The sequence below is a fragment of the Astyanax mexicanus genome, chromosome 8 (assembly GCF_023375975.1).
Source record: "Astyanax mexicanus isolate ESR-SI-001 chromosome 8, AstMex3_surface, whole genome shotgun sequence".
NCBI lineage: Eukaryota > Metazoa > Chordata > Actinopteri > Characiformes > Acestrorhamphidae > Astyanax > Astyanax mexicanus.
The window spans coordinates 52,229,745-52,249,857 of record NC_064415.1 but is presented as its reverse complement, the minus strand read 5'-3'; the positions used below and the strand labels follow the sequence as shown (position 1 = coordinate 52,249,857).

The 20,113-nt window shown below is 37.6% G+C and overlaps 1 protein-coding gene across 1 annotated transcript in view; it reads right to left on the bottom strand.

Moving 5' to 3' along the window:
• rem2 (RAS (RAD and GEM)-like GTP binding 2) overlaps positions 1-1,551 on the bottom strand; it is a 68,222-nt gene extending 66,671 nt beyond the window's left edge. The window contains exon 1 of the mRNA XM_022677950.2: positions 1,256-1,551. Coding sequence (XP_022533671.2) covers positions 1,256-1,267 — 12 coding nt within the window. The 5' untranslated portion in view covers positions 1,268-1,551. The remainder of the gene's footprint in view (positions 1-1,255) is intronic.
• Between the last annotated feature and the right edge of the window lie 18,562 nt (positions 1,552-20,113).

Sequence of the window (20,113 nt, the reverse complement as noted above, 5' to 3'; positions counted from 1 at the left end):
GCTTAGCACTGCAGGTGTGCTGAGGACTGTGTTAGGCCAATGTACCATCAGCAGCCCTGCTCGTACACACACACACACATACACACACACTCATGCTCACACTTACATGCAGCCAATTACAATAATTGCTATGGGCTAATTAATTAATTGATGATACAACTGCTACTGTGCTTTACCTTAGTTAACACAGCACCAAACTGGTGCACTGCACATGTGATATTAGTGCACAGACACAGTGATCACAATTACTACTGTCATATTTACTGCCATTATTGTTAGCACAAATGTTATATTACTGTATTTTACATTATGCTTGAATTCTTGCACCAACAGTAGAATAAAGTCATCCAAAAGCAGTGTGTAAGACTAGTGGAGGAGAACATGATGCCAAGGTGCATGAAAACTGTGATTAAAAACACAGTTCAATTATTCCACCAAACATTGATTTCTGAATTCTTAAAACTTTATGAATATGAACTTGTTTTCTTTGCATTATTTGAGGTCCGAAAGCTCTGCATATTTTTCTTTTTTTGTTATTTCATCCATTGCAAATAAAAGTTTTTTTTTATATATATATATTTTTATATTTATTTGGGATTTGGGAGAAATGTTGTTTTTGGTTTATAGAATAAAACAACAACGTTCGTTTTTTCTCAAATATATATATATATATATATATATATATATATATATATATATATATATATATATACACCTATATATCATATTTAACATCATTATTCCCCTATAACTAGGTGTAATATTTATTTTCTGATATTATTGATATAATAAACATGGATATGCTTGTACAATTTTTTTTTTATTATTACAGAAGCACTATTTTTGCCAATATGTTTAACAAATCCTAAAAAAAAAATACACATAAATACATAATACAAATATATTTAAAAAATAAATAAAAATATATTTTTTTATTTTACTATTTGTATATCCTGTTATATGGTAAAAAAATATATATATATAAAATAAAAATAAAAAAGCCCCCAGCACGCTGTAAGCAAGAGGGCGTGTACACCATGCAGCCTACGAGGATGAAGTTCGAAGGCTTGTCATTCGAATTTTCCGTTCCACCTTAAATGTTGCATTGGTTTCATTAGGGCGCCTCGCAGGCGCCCGGATGAAACCAATGCAACATTTAAGGTGGAACGGAAAATTCGACCAGCGCACCACAGAAAGCGACAAAAACACACCGTACGAAGCAGCGAGCCTCCCCGGTCTCCTCCAGCCCGCTTACCTGCTCCGACATGGTCCTCAGCTCGTGTTTGCTCACAGAGAAAATCCTGCTTTAAGACCAACTCCCTCCATGACATGTTCGGCGAGCGTCCAAAACGTGAAGGCGCGCGCTGTCCGTCGTCCCTCGTATTGTGCACCGCTCCCTCGGGCTCCTCCGCTACCGCATGCCTCTCCTATCTTCTCTTCTCCTTGCGGGGGAATAAAGGAGGCACACCCCGCGTCCTCCTGCTCCTGCAGCAGCCACGGTTCAGACCCGTCCCCGGCTGTAGTAGCTTCTCCACACCTGCCTGTGAAAGTCTTTGTAGTGGCTCTCCACGAGAAAATCCACACAGAGCCACGCCCCCCCTTCAGCAGCCTCCTCCAATGTACGCTGGCGAGCACCTGTGGGCCACGCCCACTTGTCTATATGTGCTGTGTGTGTGTGTGTGCTCCTCATTTGAATACAATACTGACGCATGACGTCTTCTGAGACCACGTCCATTGGACTGGGTAGGTGTGGAGGTATGAAATTTCTAATAATAGGTTAAGATATATTCCACATATTTCCATGTATTAAGATCATTAAGCTTTCCACATTATGCAAATACATTTTTTAATTCAGTTTAGATGAGTCTGCCACAAAAAAAAAAAAAAAAACACTCAGAAATCATATGCGTCTATGGGGAATTTGGGTGGCTCCCTTATTGTGCTGTCACGATAATGAAACCTGCATGGCACCACCTCTCACCTGTCAACCCCCACCAGAGCCCCACCCACTAGATCAGTTGAAAAGTTGCCATTCAAAACGCCCATCATTTTGGTTGAGAAGTTGAGATAGTACACAGTAGGATCAGACAGCAGACTTCTTCTGAAGGAGGGATCTGTATCTGGGCCATTCTACTAAATGGGCGCCATTTGCTTGTTGTAACTCTTCCAAGTTAAACTTAATTTTATCTTTTTTTTTTTTAACTCTGAATCTAACTACAAATATATATGTATGTTTCAAAGCCGAAGATAGATAGTTATATTTATCTCAGTCCTTTATCTCAGACCAAAACACATGTGATACGTAAAAAGCATGTTAAAAAGCAATTCATAGAACCGCCCTGGGACCACCCGTCAACCCCCTTACCCGTCAACCCCCACCAGAGACACACGCACTCGATCAGTTGAAAAAACGCCATCCAAAACGCCTGTCATTTTGGTTAAAAACTTCAGACAATACACAGCAGGGAAAGTCAGCAGACTTTTTCTGAAGGAGGGATCTGTATCTGGGTCATTCTACTAAATAAATGGGTGCCATTTGCTTGTTGTAACTCTTCAAAAGTAAACTTAATTTTTTATCTTTTTTTAAACTCTGAATCTAACCACAAATATATTTAACTGTTTAAAACATGTACTGGCCGATTGCAGCTTTTTTTTACCCATTTTGTTTTTTTTACAAGTTTCTAAGCCGAAGATGGTTACATTTATCTCAGTTCTGTTACCAAAACTCATTTGACATTTAAAAAGCATGTTTAAAAGCAATTCAACTAATTCCTTTAATTTTCTCTAAAGAAAGTCTTCATTTTAAAGAAATTGTTGACTGCAAAAAAACACTATATATGCATGCACATTGTGCTTTTTCTAAAATATGCAAAGACATTTTTATCCTTTAAAGAAGACCCAAAGCTGAAATTGATCAAATTTATTATCATTTAACTTATTAAACAAATGGATGAATCATGAACCAAACATAACTGGAATAATGTGGCTTACATAAACAAATATTGACAATAATGAATCAATAAACCAGGGAACAATACTCACTTCTGTTACTGAAACTCAGCCCTGTTACTTCTTATGTTATGAGCAACAGGACTAAAAGTAACAGCATTTAGCATAAAATTAATCTATTTATTAATTTAGGTAACAGATTGATCTCCACAGACATTACAGTGACAATAAGATCAAATATACAGAAAAACAAATGAGGGACTTTCATTTTGGCCTTCCCATGGTCTTCAGAAGAACCAGCTGATGTCACTTCCTGTGGTAGATGTGAACATGTTGTAGAATGTTCCAGTTGTTTCAGACGGGATAATGTGTTAAGGTAATAGGAATGAGTGAAACCCAGGGACCCAACTAAAATGTGTATTTTAACTTAAATATTATGGACTGATTATAAAAGAAATATAATTTTAAAGCATAAATGGGATTTGGAGTCTCACAACAATGCAAAAAACTTAAATCTCTGAAGGATTTTAATAATTATATTTCATGGTAACGTTTATAGTTAGAGAGTGGGGACAGGTAACAAATGCTATTTTTTCAGTGTTTTAAGTAGTTTTTATTAATGTTTTTTAATTAAATGTCTTTCTTTTACTTTTCTCTTCTTCATGAACATGTTTTGTAAAGCCCACAGACCTATTCTAACTAGAGGTATAATACGTCCGCAACCCAGAATTCGTCATTTTTTTGTGTCTGAAAAAATAATAAACGTTGCAAATATTGAATACACTAGTTGCATCAATGTTGACCCATGTAGTGATATAAAAAAAACTGTTATATATATACAAAGTATTAAAGTATAAATAAAAATTGTGATCAATGATAATCAAAAATACTTGTAATGTTCAATCATAAAATAAATAGATTTCAAAAGATTTCAATTGCATAAAATAACATGGTAAATGAATGTGGGTCATTTTTGACCTGTGTTGTGCATTAGAGGGAGTGTGCATATATTGCACATTAAATAGCTAATTAAGTATAATAATGAATGACTAGTTAATTATGCAGAAGTCTCAACAAGTTGGGGAAGCTCCAGCAGAGGGAGGCAAAGCTGAGATTTGCAAAAAATTAAAGAGGTGAGAAAACATAAACTTCACATCTTGGCTGTGAAAGATGTATGTATTTTTTTTTATTTTGCAGCGTTTCACTGATGAACAATAAAGAGAAATGACAGGAAAAGGCTGAATGAATGAGTGCAGAAATGTACATAAGCAATTTTGCAACTACTCTTGATTCTGTTGATTACACCTTGAAGTAAGATAAAACAAGATATGATGGATAATCTTTGATTAATCCCACAGGGAGGATATTTGCTTTATTACAGCAGTACAGAAGACAGAACAGAAGGAACAGGTGTGTCATGTCAGATTATATCTAGGTCTTATTTGTCAGAACCAGATGGACGTATTCAGTCACATAAGCAGCTGCTTAGAGTCCTGCAGCTACTGGGAGGGGGGGGGGGGGGGTGATTAAACTAACTCAAGAAAAATAACTCAAGATCCAGTAATCACTTAAAAAAATGTGCTTTAGTAATTTTTTTCTATTTTTTTTTTTTTTCATTTTTCTCTTAATTCAGCTGTATATCGCTCATCACTAGTAATGCCACAAGAAGGGTGAAGACTAGCACATGGAGACATCCCAAGTTGCAAAAATTGATTTTATTAATATTAATTTTTTATTAATAAAAAATATTTTCCAATTAATTCATTTCAATTTTTTTTCATTTTTTTTTTACTTTTACCAGACATGGATAGACTGGAGTAGAAGCATGATGCTCTTGAACGCATTCCGTCCAGGAGGGGCTAAACTGATTGGCTGCCTCATACACTCTTTGCAGAAAACAGGCTAATCATAAGCCTCTCTGTTTGGCATGTGCTTCATGAATATGCACGCGAGCTTTTTTCTTATTTGCGGGCATCAGGGAGCCATTATTGATTAGCGTTAGACTCCCGCGTCTTCCGGGAGACTTGTGACATCTGCACATGCCTCCTCCAATACATGTGAAGTCAGACTCCGCCTCTTTTCCAACTGATGCAGCATTGCCAATGAGCATTACAGCACACTCGGAGGAAAACGCAGCGACTCGGTTCCGATACATCAGCTCACAGACGCCTTGTGCTGATCAGCATCACCCTAGGTGTATATAAAGTAAAATCATCAAAATGATCAGGGGTACCCAAACTTTTTCATACTTATTTCCTTTTTTCAAACTTTCACTTTTAAAAACCTCACTACAATCTGCCGAATCACATCTTCTGAAGTCTCAGATGCAGCATACTGATCCTACAAGCTGCCCCCTTCCCCTCTTCCCCTAAAAAACATCTTTTTTTTTTTTTACATTTAAGCAATTCACTGCACACACAGCTGTCTCGTTCTGCTTCACCTTGTTTCTCAGCATCACTGACAGGCCTCTACGTCTCTGTTGAACATTTCAACCACTGTCTTTTTATTCTCATAACACAGTCCAGTTCAGGTCCATTACCCAAAATAACACAGTCAGGCTTATCTAGACGTGGTGGATACATGGTTGAGTTCCCAGTGTGGATCAGAGGAAGAGGCAGATCTATCTTACATAGGATCAGAAATAGAGGAGGGGTCAATAAAATAAAGTGTGAAATATAAGTGTGAAGGATAAGCAGCAACTATTGTTCAGCACCTCCAGGAACTCCTTCCTTCAAGACGCTGAGAAAACTATTCCAGGTGACTCTCCCTCATAAATACACTGAGATTAAAATGAGATAAATGTGCTGCTTAGAAGAATCTTAAGTATAAAAAATCATCATCAAAATAAAAAAAGACATTGAATTAGAAGTGATGCCTTGTGAGGCTAATTGCTACCTTACATCCCGTCAACAGGCTATTTTGACACCGTGTGCCATTCAAATAGCAAAAATGCTTATAAATATAGCTACACTGATGGGCGTGGTGGTCTGGAAGTGAGGTGTGTTCAGGTAAATTTCTAGCATATTGCTATCTTGGCAGACTTGATTAAAACCCTGACAATATTCTACCGTCAGACGTTCATTGCTATCATGGCAGTGCAGGTATGCCAACTTTTACAACAACAATAAACAGAATACCATATAAAATAACATTGCTGTTCCTGTAAATGACCTGCTCAAACATCTTCACAGCATGAACAAGCAGGTCATTTTTTTCTGCTAAGAAGTTCAGAAGGGCTGCACTGTTAAAATACCAATTCACAAAAGTCAGCACACCTGCGTTTTAAAGGAAATGGCAAGTGATACACTGATGAAACATGAAAAAATCAGATCTGAGCCCCATTGAGCAAAAAAATCAACCTGGTCATGTGAATGTAGGCTTAAATAAACATGTTCATGAAATGTTCATGTTTGAACTACTGATGTATAACCCTAATTTCAGTGAAGTTGGGATCTTGGGTAAACATAAATAAAAATAGAATATGATGGTTCCCAAATCATGTTCGACCTATATTCTATTGAATACACTATAAAGACAAGATATTTAATGTTCAAACAGATAAGCTTTATCGTTTTTTTGCAAATAATCACTCTTTTCTTTTTACTTTGATGTTGCAACACGTTTTAAAGAAGTTGGGACAGAGGGATTTTTACCACTGTGTTACATCACCTTTCCTTTTAACAACACTCAATATGCGTTTGGGAACTGAGGACACTCATTGTTAAATTTTGTAGGTGGATTTCTTTCCCATTTTTGCTTGATGTACAGCTTCAGTAGCTCAACAGTCCTGGGTCTTTTTTGTGTTTCAAAATTCACCACACATTTTGAATGGGAGACGGGCGTGCACTGCAGCTAGGCCAGTCTAGTACCCTTTTTACACTTTTTCTACAAAGCCACAGTGTTGAAACATGTGCAGAATATGTTGCTCAAAAACCTGTATATACCTTTTAGCATACAGTCATATGAAAAAGTTTGGGCACCCTATTAATCTTAATCATTTTTAGTTGTAAATATTTGGGTGTTTGCAACAGCCATTTCAGTTTGATATATCTAATAACTGATGGACACAGTAATATTTCAGGATTGAAATGAGGTTTATTGTACTAACAGAAAATGTGCAATATGCATTCAACCAAAATTTTGACTGGGGCAAAGTATGGGCACCCTTATCATTTTATTGATTTGAAAACTCCTAACTACTTTTTACTGACTTACTGAAGCACAAAATTGGTTTGGTAACCTCATTGAGCTTTGAACTTCATAGCCAGGTGTATCCAATCATGAGAAAAGGTATTTAAGGTGGCCAATTGCTTAAGTTGTTCTCCTATTTGAATCTCATCTGAAGAGTGGCATCATGGGCTCATCAAAACAACTTTCAAATGATCTAAAAACTGAAATGGCTGTTGCAAACACCCAAATATTTAGAACTAAAAATGATTAAGATCAATAGGGGTGCCCAAACTTTTTCATATGCAAGTTACTTGGGTCCAGAAAAGCCAATGGCATTAATGGGTGGTGTTGATATCTGGGCTTTCGCTTTGCATGGCAGAGTTTTAACATGCACTGTTAGGTGGAGCGATGAATTGTGTTCACTGCCAATGGTTTTCTGGAGTGTTCCTGAGCCAATGTGGAAATTAATATCCATTACAGAAGGATGTGGGTTTTTAATTTTAATTAAAATTATTTTTTTTAATTTTAATTGAAGGTCACAGGCATTCAATGTTGGTTTTCTGCATTCTGCTGCTTCTTACTTGAAGAGATTTCTCAAAATTCCCGGAATCTTTTGATGATATAATGGACTGGAGATTATGAAATTCCTAAATTCCTCAGCAATTACACATTGAGTACTGTATTTTTTGGACTAATAATCAATCAATCAATCAATCAATCAATCAATTGTTGTATTAGAAGTGAACTTCTAATACAGGAGGTCTTGTTGCTGAGTGGTGGTCAGGGGTAGCTAACTGAGTTAAGTAAATCTGAAGTAAACAGTCAAAACTGTAATAAAAAAAACTTTTAACTTTTTAAACTTTTCTTTTAAATTAAAACGAGCGCTGGATGTAAATCTGCACAGATTTCTCTCCTGAAAACTGTTTATTTTGGATGAGTAAAGCACTCTGAATTATTAACAGTAAACTTAGATTCCTAAATTTCTCCAGCATTAAGGCTGGAGCATTAGCATTATACGGATTATTAGGCACACTGGTGATTTTTGGAAAAATTAAAGGAATTTAAGTGCATTTTATAGTGCAGAAAATACTGTAACATTGTACTTAAAATGTTGGACTGCTTGCTCAAGCACTGAATGACTGAACATTCATGTTTGCAATTAACCTGTTCACTTGTGGAATGTTCCAAACAGGTGTTTTTTGAGCATTCCTTAACTTTCTCAGTCTTTTGTTGCCCCTGTCCAAACTTCTTTGGAACGTGTTGTTGGCATCAAATTCAAAATAATGAAATATTTGAACAAAACAATAAAGTGTATCCATAACTTTATATATATATCTTTTCTTTGTAGTGTATTCCATTGAATATACAGTACAGGCCAAAAGTTTGGACACACCTTCTCTTTTTCAATGTGTTTTCTATATTTTCATGACTGATATTTACATTGTAGATTCTCACTGAAGGCATCAAAACTATGAATGAACACATGTGGAGTTTTATGTACTTAACAAAAAAAGGTAAAATAACAACAAAAAATATATATTCTAGTTTCTTCAAAATAGCCACCCTTTGCTCTGATTACTGCTTTGCTCACTCTTGGCATCATTCTCTCAATGAGCTTCTTCAAGAGGTGGTCACCTGAAATCTGAAATGGTTTTCCAACAGTCTTGAAGGAAGGAAGGAGTTCCCAGAGGTGTTTATTAGCACTTGTTGCTCCTTTGCCTTCTTCACTCTGTGCTCCAGCTCACCCCAAACCTTAAATCTGGATTGGGTTCAGGTCCGGTGACTGTGGAGGACAGCTCATTTATTTTTTGTTAAATACATAAAACTCCACATGTGTTCATTTATAGTTTTGATGCTTCAGTGAGAATCTACAATGTAAATAGTAATGAAAATAAAGAAAACCCATTGAAAAAGAGAAGGTGTTTCCATTTTATGTATATTTATTACATACACATGTACACACACAATCCACACTCAGACCCTTCATACTGTATTACAGAACTGTACAGTGCTAACACTCCCACTGTACTGTTGTCACAGCCCCGCCATCCATGTCCCGGTGACTAGCTAGCGGGGGTAGAGGGCGACGATCCATCCGACCATGCCAACATCACCGCGACCATGATCTGCAGCGTTAATTACACCTCATCAGGCCCTGGCAGCTCTGTGTGAGCGTGAATGGGGTTTGATGAGAGCGATGACGAGCGTAATTATTCACAAACCCCCTAAAATATGACTGCTGTAATTACGGAACGAGAGCGCTGGAGTGTGATAATGGGGCGAGCTCTCGTGTGTGAGTCTGTGTGATTGTGTGTGTGTGTGTGTGTTGTAAAGGCTCGGCTATATCACCACACGCCTTCTCATTCTCACATTTAGAGTCCGTTAGATGAGTGTACAGTATCCTTCTGACTGGAAACCCAAAAACTGTCCTTATTAGTGACTGTAAAAAAGCATAGACAGCGTAGCATCTCTCAAAACTGAAGCCACCGCAGGTCTAGCGCCTCTGCTGGCTGGTTGCAGTATGACGTGTACAGTAGCTCTGCTTATCCCTATATCCCTATATGTTTCAGTTACATGCCCAGTTTCCAAATTTCCCATCTCATTTTTATTCCCCTCCAAGAAATAGAAACATTTTTTAAAAAACATATTTTGCTATATTGTAAGAAGGCGGGGTTACAACTACAAAGGAATTAATTAAGTGACTGACATACAGCCTTAGCTAGAAAAGAGTCGAGCTGTCTGGGAAAAATGTGAGTAAATACTAGTAGTGTGTTTAGATCCCAGAAGGACTACAAGACAGACGCAGATTTTCCATGTAACTTTTATTATAGTTACGCTGTGAGGCAACTAGAGCTAGTTAACTCTTTGAAGCCTATGCTGTTTTGGTGTGGTTTTTTTTTCTTAGTTTTTGTCAGTTCCTCTTTTACTCCAGAAGACATACGGCTGCTCAAAAATATAATCATTTAAAATGTAAAAGGAAGCAGAATTGTTATATTTTCCTGGAACTGATCGTGTTTTGGTCAAAATTTTACAAAATTTTACCAAGATTATATGTTATCTAGTTGAAACATAAGCATTAGTGTAGTTAGACATGTTCAATTCAGTTTTAGCCAGTGCTCTCTTTAATTGTTAAATACTGTTTAAGACACTTTGTTCTGAGTTATAACTGGAATGAAGTAACTTCGGTTTGAGGGCTAAACAGAACAAACAGAACTGAGAAAAAAAAAATACATTAACTGCAATTTTATTGTTAAAAAAACTACATTTTCTGGACAAACTGGATATCAAGTGAAAAACTCTTTGCTTTTTTGGCTATTTTATAAACTCAATGAAGGAGGTCTGGGATGCTTGGTCTGGGGGAAAGGGACCATTCAACCTAGATTAGGTGAGTCTGGGTGCAAATTGCTTGCAAATTTGACAACATGGTGGACATTTTTAGCTTCATTTCTATAGAACAGAAGTAAACTGAACCACTGCATCCATGTTTTCAACAGTCACTGGTATATGGTACCATGTACCATGCCAGCAGCTCACTGCTAAATGGAATTGCTTCTAATTTTAGAAATGACTGATTAGGTCACGCATGTTTAATTGCATGCGTAACCCTTGGATTATGTACATTTTTACTGCAGGGTGAAAATCAGAAGACATCAAAACAGATCAGGCTAATAAAATCCTTGTATCAGTATTCTATTAACTGCAAAACACATCTATCCCCCAAGTTCAAAACCACTTTCATAAGCCCCCATCACCCTGACCTTCTCATTTACCCTCCGGGAAACTGCCAATGTCATCTTAAAAGCTTTCCATTATTTTATTAGTTGAAGTGTAGCTTGCCCTTGCGGGGACAAGGCATAGAAATAAAACACAGCACCTAAACATTTAATTTAGCATTTTTTGGACTGAGCATTAGGCAAGACAATAATGTATCATACTTTAATTACATGCCACTATTTTTTTTTTTTTTAACCATTTTAGCTAACCCGTATACAAGTTAATGGCTACACTACTAAACTCTCAGCCAGAGGTGAAAAGTAATAAATTACATTTACTCACGTTACAGTAATTGTGTAGTTTTTTTTTATGTACCTATACTTTATAAATTACTTGTTAAAATTTGTATTTTTATTTTTACTTAAATATATTTAGTTTTATTCTACAAACTACGGACAAGATTTATCCCAAATTTAAAAAATATATATGTACATTTTCATTTAGAGCATTTATTTGCAGAAAATGAGAAATGGCTGAAATAACAAAAAAGATGCAGAGCTTTCAAACCTCAAATAACTTTCCCATTCCACCTTAAATTGTGCAACAGACAGCAGGGGCTGCAGCATTTAAGGGGGAACAGAAAAATAAAATAAAATAAAGGCTAATAAAAGTTAATTTCAGCTCCACATCACAGAAGAATTAAGGAATGGACAATAAGAATGAATTTCTGCACCATCTGCCCCCTTTCTGAAGACATACAATAAAGTCCTAAAGTTATATCTAGCTAACCAGCAGCAGCAGCAGCTAGGTTACTGAAGCGCTCCTGATGACATATCGGGTGATTGTTGAAGGATTGTCCCAATTCTTAGCCAAAGGGAAGGGTTACCCTTGAAAAGATAGGGGTAGGGGTAGGTGGTAGGGCTAAGGGGTGAAATGGGATTGGGCCAAAAAAGTGTCCTCAACCTGGCAAACCACAGGAGCTTCACAACTGATGAATAAGAGAAAAGGTAGTTTCTCTGATTCACACAATAAAGACTCCAACTCCCAGAATGCTCTCACACTGGACCTTCTGGACTCTGCTAATCATGTGACACTACGGCATTCCCACTCTCCCAGCTTCTGATTGCTCACACCTGGTCTGTGTTAGAATAAATACCTCTTTGTTTCCTTTGCTCCTTGAATATACAGTGGGAGAGTGATGAGAAAGAAGCCATTTCTGCAAGCATGCCACAAACAGTCGCCTGAGGTGTGCTTTTGCATAATGAGAATATATATTTTGCATAATAAGAAATGGCTTCTTTCGCATCACTCTCCCATACAGCTTCTCCTTGTGCAAAGTGCGCTGTGTTGTTGACCGATGCACAGTGACACCATCTGCAGCAAGATGATGCTGCAGCTCTTTGGAGGTGGTCTGTGGATTGTCCTTGACTGTTCTCACCATTCTTCTTCTTTGCCTTTCTGATATTTTTCTTGGCCTGCCACTTCTGGGCTTAACAAGAACTGTCCCTGTGGTCTTCCATTCCCTTACTATGTTCCTCACAGTGGAAACTGACAGGTTAAATCTCTGAGACAACTTTTTATATCCTTCCCCTGAACAACTGTGTTAAACAATCTTTGTTTTTAGACCATTTGAGAGTTGTTTTGATGAGCCCATGATGCCACTCTTCAGAGGAGATTCAAATAGGAGAACAACTTGCAATTGGCCACCTTAAATACCTTTTCTCATGATTGGAGACACCTGGCTATGAAGTTCAAAGCTCAATGAGGTTACCAAACCAATTTTGTGCTTCAGTAAGTCAGTAAAAAGTAGTTAGGAGTATTCAAATCAATAAAATGATAAGGGTGCCCATACATTTGCACCGGACAAATTTTGGTTGAATTCATATTGCACATTTTCTGTTAGTACAATAAACCTCATTTCAATCTTGAAATATTACTGTGTCCATCAGTTATTAGATATATCAAACTGAAATGGCTGTTACAAACACCCAAATATTTAGAACTAAAAATGATTCAGATTAATAGGGGTGCCCAAACTTTTTCATATGACTGTAGTTTGCTCTTCTTCTGTTCTACGATGCGTTTCTTTTGTTGTTTTCCTTTGTTGTCGACCCATTTAGTTTTTTTTTACTTTGACTACTCTCTTGCTATGCCCATTGTATTGTTTGTTTACCGTTGCCGACCTATGTTTTTATATTTACTACTACTTTTTCCAAGCCATTTTTTCTGCTGAATTACTCGTGTATGACCCCATTTTGCCCTTCACACTCTGGTATGTTGTTTTGCTATTGCTGTTTCTGGTTGTGAAAATTCTTAGGGTGAGGATTTCACCCCTTCCCCTTGTAACTCTGTTCTAAGGGGAAGGGTTACACTCGAAAAGAAGGGGTAGGGTAAGTTGTACTGCCTAGGGGTGAAATGGGATTGGGCCAAAAAACGTGTCCTCAACCTGGCAAACCACAGGAGCCAACACTCTCCAACGTTTTGAAATTGGACATGCATGCATTCTTCATTTATTATTTAATTTATTGTTCCTTTAAAGCAAGAGAACCTGCAAGCAAGTATCAGAGACTAAAGGAAGCATGTGACTAATTCTTTATTCGGGGAGCCTGCAAAGCACTTGAATGCAAATATGAATAATGCAATTATGACTTCACTAGTCTGAAACAAGACCAGGAGGCAGCATCTGCGCTTCTGTAGATGAAGTGTTTTTTTTTTTTTGGTCTCATACAAGCAGTCGTACGACCTCTGAGCCAAATAAAAATCAATTAGACGCTCACCACAGGCCTGACCCGAACCGGGCGCTGTGAAAGAGAACCTCGGCAGAACATTCATTTTACAGAAATGAGCTTGAACATTTCTGCACAGTGCTTTTTATTTTATTTTTTATGATTAAAAAAGTACATTTTCAGCTGTGGTGAGATCAACTAAGACTTAATATAGCCCTCAGTGGAGTTAACCTAATGCTTGGCCTTGAGCAGAATTACAGAGTTACACAGTAACACCAGCCTCCAGGTCAAAAAAAAAAAAAAACTTCTAAGACGTGTCTGTTTTGCCCTCGCTCGCTTCCCGAGTCCAGTGGGCAGCAGTGAGTGTAGAGGAGAGGGGGTATTTAGCGAGAGGGAGAGGGAGGAAGTGAGAGTAGCTGCGTGTGCCGGGCGGTAAACGCTGAGTGAGAAGTCAAAAGAGGTTGGGCGCGACTCTGTGGCCTGGAGCCCAGCTTGATTGTGTCAAGTGGTTGAGGACGGCTGAATCATCTCACTCTTCCTCGGCTGATTAATGCCGTGCAGCAGATGGGGTGTGGAGGAGAGAGATGTAGTGCAGATGTAGTGAATGATGATAGGGGAGCACTAACACAGCGCAGAGCAAATGACTCACGTCTGAAATACTATGCAATAAAAGTCTCGTAATTATTATAATGACGGCTCATTATATTAATGGAGACCAATCATATTAGGCCTAGTAATTTGTTTCCAGGTGGCACCATAGTAAGAAATGCTCCATTCAGTTCAGAAATGTAGTTTTTGCCAATGGATTTTTTCAGTCGTTGGCATAGCATTGTGGGTAACACTCACAAAAAAATCACTTTTTGAGGAAGGAAAGAAAAGTGGGTACCACTTTAAAATAAGGCTCCTTTATAAAGTGTTTATAAATAGTTTATAAAGGAGTTATTAATGTTATTAATTAATTATAAACCATTAATAAACCACATTACACAATAATTATACTATTAAACCGCAGCTCTTACTAGATGCTTCTCTTATTCTTAGTCTTAGTCCTTTCCATCCGCCATTATTCTGATTTCTATCAATAATTTCATTTTTATTTAAGTATAAAAACATTGAATGACTAAAATGACTTTTTATATACGTTTATGTTAAAATAAATATGTTAAAAAGTAATTGTCACTGTTGTTTTTTTCTGTTTATCTGTTGCAAGAGCTTATTCATCTTTATAAAGTATTTATAACTTAATTTATAATAAAGTGCAAGAAGTAACAATAGCACTACAACAAATACAACAGTAGTGGAGGCTCTGTGTGTTGAGGAGTCTGATTGCCTGGTGAATGAAGCTGTTGCAGAGTCTGGTAGTGAAGGCTCTGTGTGTTGAGGAGTCTGATTGCCTGGTGGATGAAGCTGTTGCAGAGTCTGGTAGTGGAGGCTCTGTGTGTTGAGGAGTCTGATTGCCTGGTGAATGAAGCTGTTGCAGAGTCTGGTAGTGGAGGCTCTGTGTGTTGAGGAGTCTGATTGCCTGGTGAATGAAGCTGTTGCAGAGTCTGGTAGTGGAGGCTCTGTGTGTTGAAGAGTTTGACTGCCTGGTGAATGAAGGCGTTGCAGAATCTGATAGTAGAGGCTCTGTGTGTTGAGGAGGCTGACTGCCTGGTGGATAAAGCTGTTGCAGAGTCTGGTAGTGGAGGCTTGAATGCTCCTGTATCTTTTGCTGGACAGCATCAAAGAAAAGAGTCCGTGTGAGGGATGGGTGGGGTCGTCCACAATGCTGGTGGCTTTGTGGATGCAGCATAGATAGGGGTAAATCTAGTAGTTTTTTTTCTATAAGCTACAGACAACGTTTCTTTTAAATTCCAAGTAAAAATATTGTCATTTAGAGCATTTATTGGCAGAAAAATCAAATAGTCAAAATAACAAAAGAGATACAGAGCTTTCCAACCTTAAATAATACAAATTAAACAAGCTCATGTTCATTTGATCTCAGTAAGAGATAATATTTATATCAATATTTGGTGGAATAACCCTGATTTTTTTTACAGGTTTCATGCATCATGGCATGCTCTCCACCAGTCTTACACACTGCTTTTGGTTAAAAATCTAGCAGAAAAATAATCTTTAAAAATAGAAAAGACAAGAAAAAGAAAATGAACGTACACAAGATTATTATAAAATATTTTTTTGGTTACAATAAAGTAGTAACAGTGATAGAGTAAACTTGGCATTATGTCTGCTTTAAAGACATGTTGTAATTGCTATTCAAGAAAACTCTGATTATTTGAAACGCTGATGATCAGTTCTAGCTCACGATCTGATAAAGAGATATTAAAATTCCACCTCTGTATAATTGAAAACTCACGCAAATGCAGCAGCCAGTGGAGTGGATCAGACAACACTCCAGTGAGTAAATTAGGATGTGTACATGCATGGCTGCTGACGAGTGTGCGAGGACGATACACTGTGAAAGTAAAGGTGAGAAAGTGTGTGCGGGTGTGTGGAGGAGCATGTGTGCGCTCGTGATGGTGAGAGATGGTGAGATCAGCTGGTGTGCTACATCAAGCAGATTTCAGACTGGGTATAAATGCAGAGGCCTACAGTCTGCTGTTTCTGCTCACTATAGGTTTGGAACTGTTGGGACACTATTGGACCTACAGGGGTTGGACAATGAAACTGAAACACTTGGTTTTAGACCACAGTAATTTATTGTGGTTTTATGTTTTTTGGATACAATCCGGGTTAGCACCTGAACATCCCTTTCAGACAGCTTCCTCTTACTGCATCCACAGTTAATCCTGTTGGATGTGGTTGCTCCTTCTTGGTGGTGTGCTGACATTACCCTGGATACCGTGGCACTTGATACATCACAAAGACTTGCGGTCTTTGTTACAGATGCGCCAGCAAGACGTGCACCGACAATTTGTCCTCTTTTGAACTCTGGTATGTCACCCATATTGTTGTGTGCATTGCAATATTTTAAGTAAAACTGTGCTCTTACCCTGCTAATTAAACCAACCTTCACACTCTGCTCGTACTGGTGCAATAATGTGCAATTAATGAAGATTAGTCACTAGGCTGGTCGTTAACAAAACGACACACACTGGTGAGTGCACAAAAATACACCTTGCGCAGCTCGTAACGCACAAAAGTTATGTTTTAATTTTCTTAATTATTCATGGGTGTGTTTTGGGCATGTGCCAGTTGCCATTCCTTTTAAGAGCCAGATGAGCTCTGACTTTGGCGCGTTTGTATCTTAAGAAGCAACTGACCTGCGTGTTTACACTGTAAAGATATATCAGCAGCTTATTTAAGGGAAAAGTTATGTCATTTTATTCTTTATTCTTTATATGTTCATTGTTGAGGTAAACGTCGAGTTTGTGCTCTGCAGTGTGTCTGTGTGTGTGTTTAACAAGCAGAGGGGTGTACAGGGGCTGAGGATGCACAGTGCACAAAGCCCCCCTGCATGGCAAAGGATTGGGGGACTTGACTGTTGTCAGGGTTTTAATTAGTAAGTAGGGCACCTCAGATATTTATCTGAACACACCTCACTTCCAGACCACCACACCCATCAGTGTAGATTTATTCCTAAATTCTGATGCTATTTTAATAGAGGGGGCACAAGGCCTAAAAATAGACTATTAACAGGGTGTAAGATAGCTCCTACAGGACACTTGGAGAAGCTGCTTGTTTTCTCTCTATTTCACTTAATAATTCCAGATCAGAAACAGGAATCAACCCAAATTCTGCATGTTTAAAAATAAAAATAAAATAAAAACTAGACAAACTTGACGAAACTAAAGGATTGGAGGACATGAACTGTTTGATTTGTATTCAGGAAAATACTGATTTTATAAAGTAAAGTTCAGGAAAGAGACACTTATGTTTTTATTCATTATATTTTGACTTTAGCAGATTTACTTAATATATTTAAAAATTTTCTATTACAATTACAATTATGCTTTTTCAGTAATGATCCTTATCAAACATGAAAACTTTTTTTATGAATGTCAGACAGACAATTGACAAAAATCCTGGCCTGTTAGGGGTATTTAATCTACAGTGCAAAAATATATAAATAGTGAAAAAAACACACAAAGTATAAGTGTAAATGTGTGAGTTTCTCACCTTGTAAGTCATGTTGGAATTAAGTGTTTTTTTTTTTTTCACAGTGAGCTGCTAGAAGCTGTGTTTCTGACAGTGGAAGTGTGCAGTTCTTTAAGAGACAGCGATGGTGATGAGAGCTGACATGGTGTTAATGATTTTCAGTCTGTAACATCACAAGCATGAAACACTAAAGCGCAGCCTGCAGTTCACAAGAGAGAGTGTGTGATCAGACCACAGCCGAGTGTGAGGCAGGAGTCCTACGTCTAAAAATAGAGCGCCCTAAATAGAGACGGTATTTTGGGTTGAAGGAAAGGTAACTGGTATAAAACCTGTGCAATATGGGGAGGATATTTAGAATATAAAGATGAGGTTACTGTTACAACCACTTTTCACAAGACTCATTTCACTTCTCATTCTAATTAGACACTTTAAGGCCTAATTGCCGTTTCATCCCTTAGTCCAGAGGTCGGCAATAGGCGGCCCGCAGGCTAGATGTGGCCCGCAAGAGTGAAACATCTGGCCCGTGAGGTTGTTTGAACTAAAATGACAAAAAAACCGCTTCTCTGGCGAACTTTAGTTTTTTACTCCTTCCCGTCTCTCTCTCGCGCTGGGCGTTTCCACCCGTTCTCGGGCTCCTATCTCCTTATAAGGCGTTTTTTTCCCTGCAGTAGCCGGAGCAGCGATATATAAATGCACCGCGTGAGGAGCAGTGTGTTTGTTTATTTATTTTTTCCTTTCCTGGGTTCATTTTTTTGTGGCCCGCCAAGTAATGGCTTGGAAAACACCTGGCCCGTGGCCAAAACTAACTGCCGACCCCTGCCTTAGTCCTTAGTCCTACCCCTCTGTTTTGTCACATTTTAGTCTTTTGGTTAATATTAGTTTCAGTCTAGTTTTAGTCGACGAAAATTAACAACAGTTTAGTCTAGTTTTAGTCTACAGAATTTTAGTCACATAAAAAGTGTATGTATTTAGTTTTTTTTTTATTATTATTATTATATTTACGTTATTATTTTGAGATTATTTACTGCTAATATTTATTAAAATAATAGCCTTTTTGTTGCATTTAACAGTACCAGCAGAATTTAGCTCTGTTTATATGCAGTTACACATACGTACATACGTACATAAAAACTGGTTATAATGTTTATGTTAAGGCGGCGGGAGGTGGTGTCTGCAGCTGCTGAAAGTAACTAATAAAGTAACTTGTAAAGTAACTTAGTTACTTTTAAAATCAAGTAATCCATAAAGTAACTAAGTTACTTTTTAAAAGACTAATCAGTAATCAGTAATCAGATTACTTTTTCAAAGTAACTATACCATCACTGACTTTCAGCTAGCGCTTTGTCTCACATAGCTTGTTTTAACACGGTGAAACACGCAGACTACAGTCCAATATACTCACCTCTAAAGAGCGAAAGAGCTGTTGTGAGCTGTGTGATGTCCACCTTTGTCAAGATTGACCCAGGTAGGGAGACGAGGAGACAACGTAAGTGCAGGTAAGAATAGGAATTTAATAACTAAACAACAAATAAACAAATAGACGGGTAAACACAGAACAATGAAATGAATAAGAAAACCAACGTGATATAAAACTAACATAAACAAACAAGAGGTACTATAAAACTAGGCAGGATAAACTAAAACAGGGCAAGGGAATAAACTAGGGAAAACACAGGGAACTAAAATATAACAAAGGATAAACAAAATATATACACTAAGGAGGGAACTAAGGAGCACGAGAATAAGCAAGATAAATATTAACTACAAACAAAGAGGGAGGCTATACAAGGAAAACAAATGAATGAAACAAGACTATGAACTAAACAAAGCAGAGACAATTACTAGGAATAAACAAGATAAGCAAGGAACTAAAACAAGACGGGATAAACACAGAGCAGGAAACCAAGGAGCGCAGGAATGAACACAAGAAACAGAGGTATGACAATCAACAGGGGTTAGTGCAAAGACCAACCAAGGACAAGAGACAGAGGAGGGCTATATAACACACAAGGGAAGTGGAAACACCTGGGGCTCGGGGGCGGAGCTACAAATTGACACAGGTGGAAAAGTACTGGAACAGAACACAGGGGCACAGGTCACGTGGAACACACACAGGCACGAGGACAGACAGGACATGACAACCTTCCGTTTGAGGATGCCCCCACAATAAAATTTTGATCTGAAGATGCTTGGCTAGTTCAGCTTTCCCAGAAGTTTCGAACATTCCTATAATCTAAAAATGTTTAAACATCCATACAACTTGACGAATTCCTTATGCTTTATGGAATTCCATTGGGAGACATAATGAAATTATAGTTAAAACTGTGGGAAATGGAAGAGACATTTTATTACAGCAGCTATTCTAACGTATTGTAATCTCCTTAATCAAACAATCTGGACTACAAGATTATTTAAAAATGTTAAAAAAAACATTATTTCACCATTTTTTTTTGTTA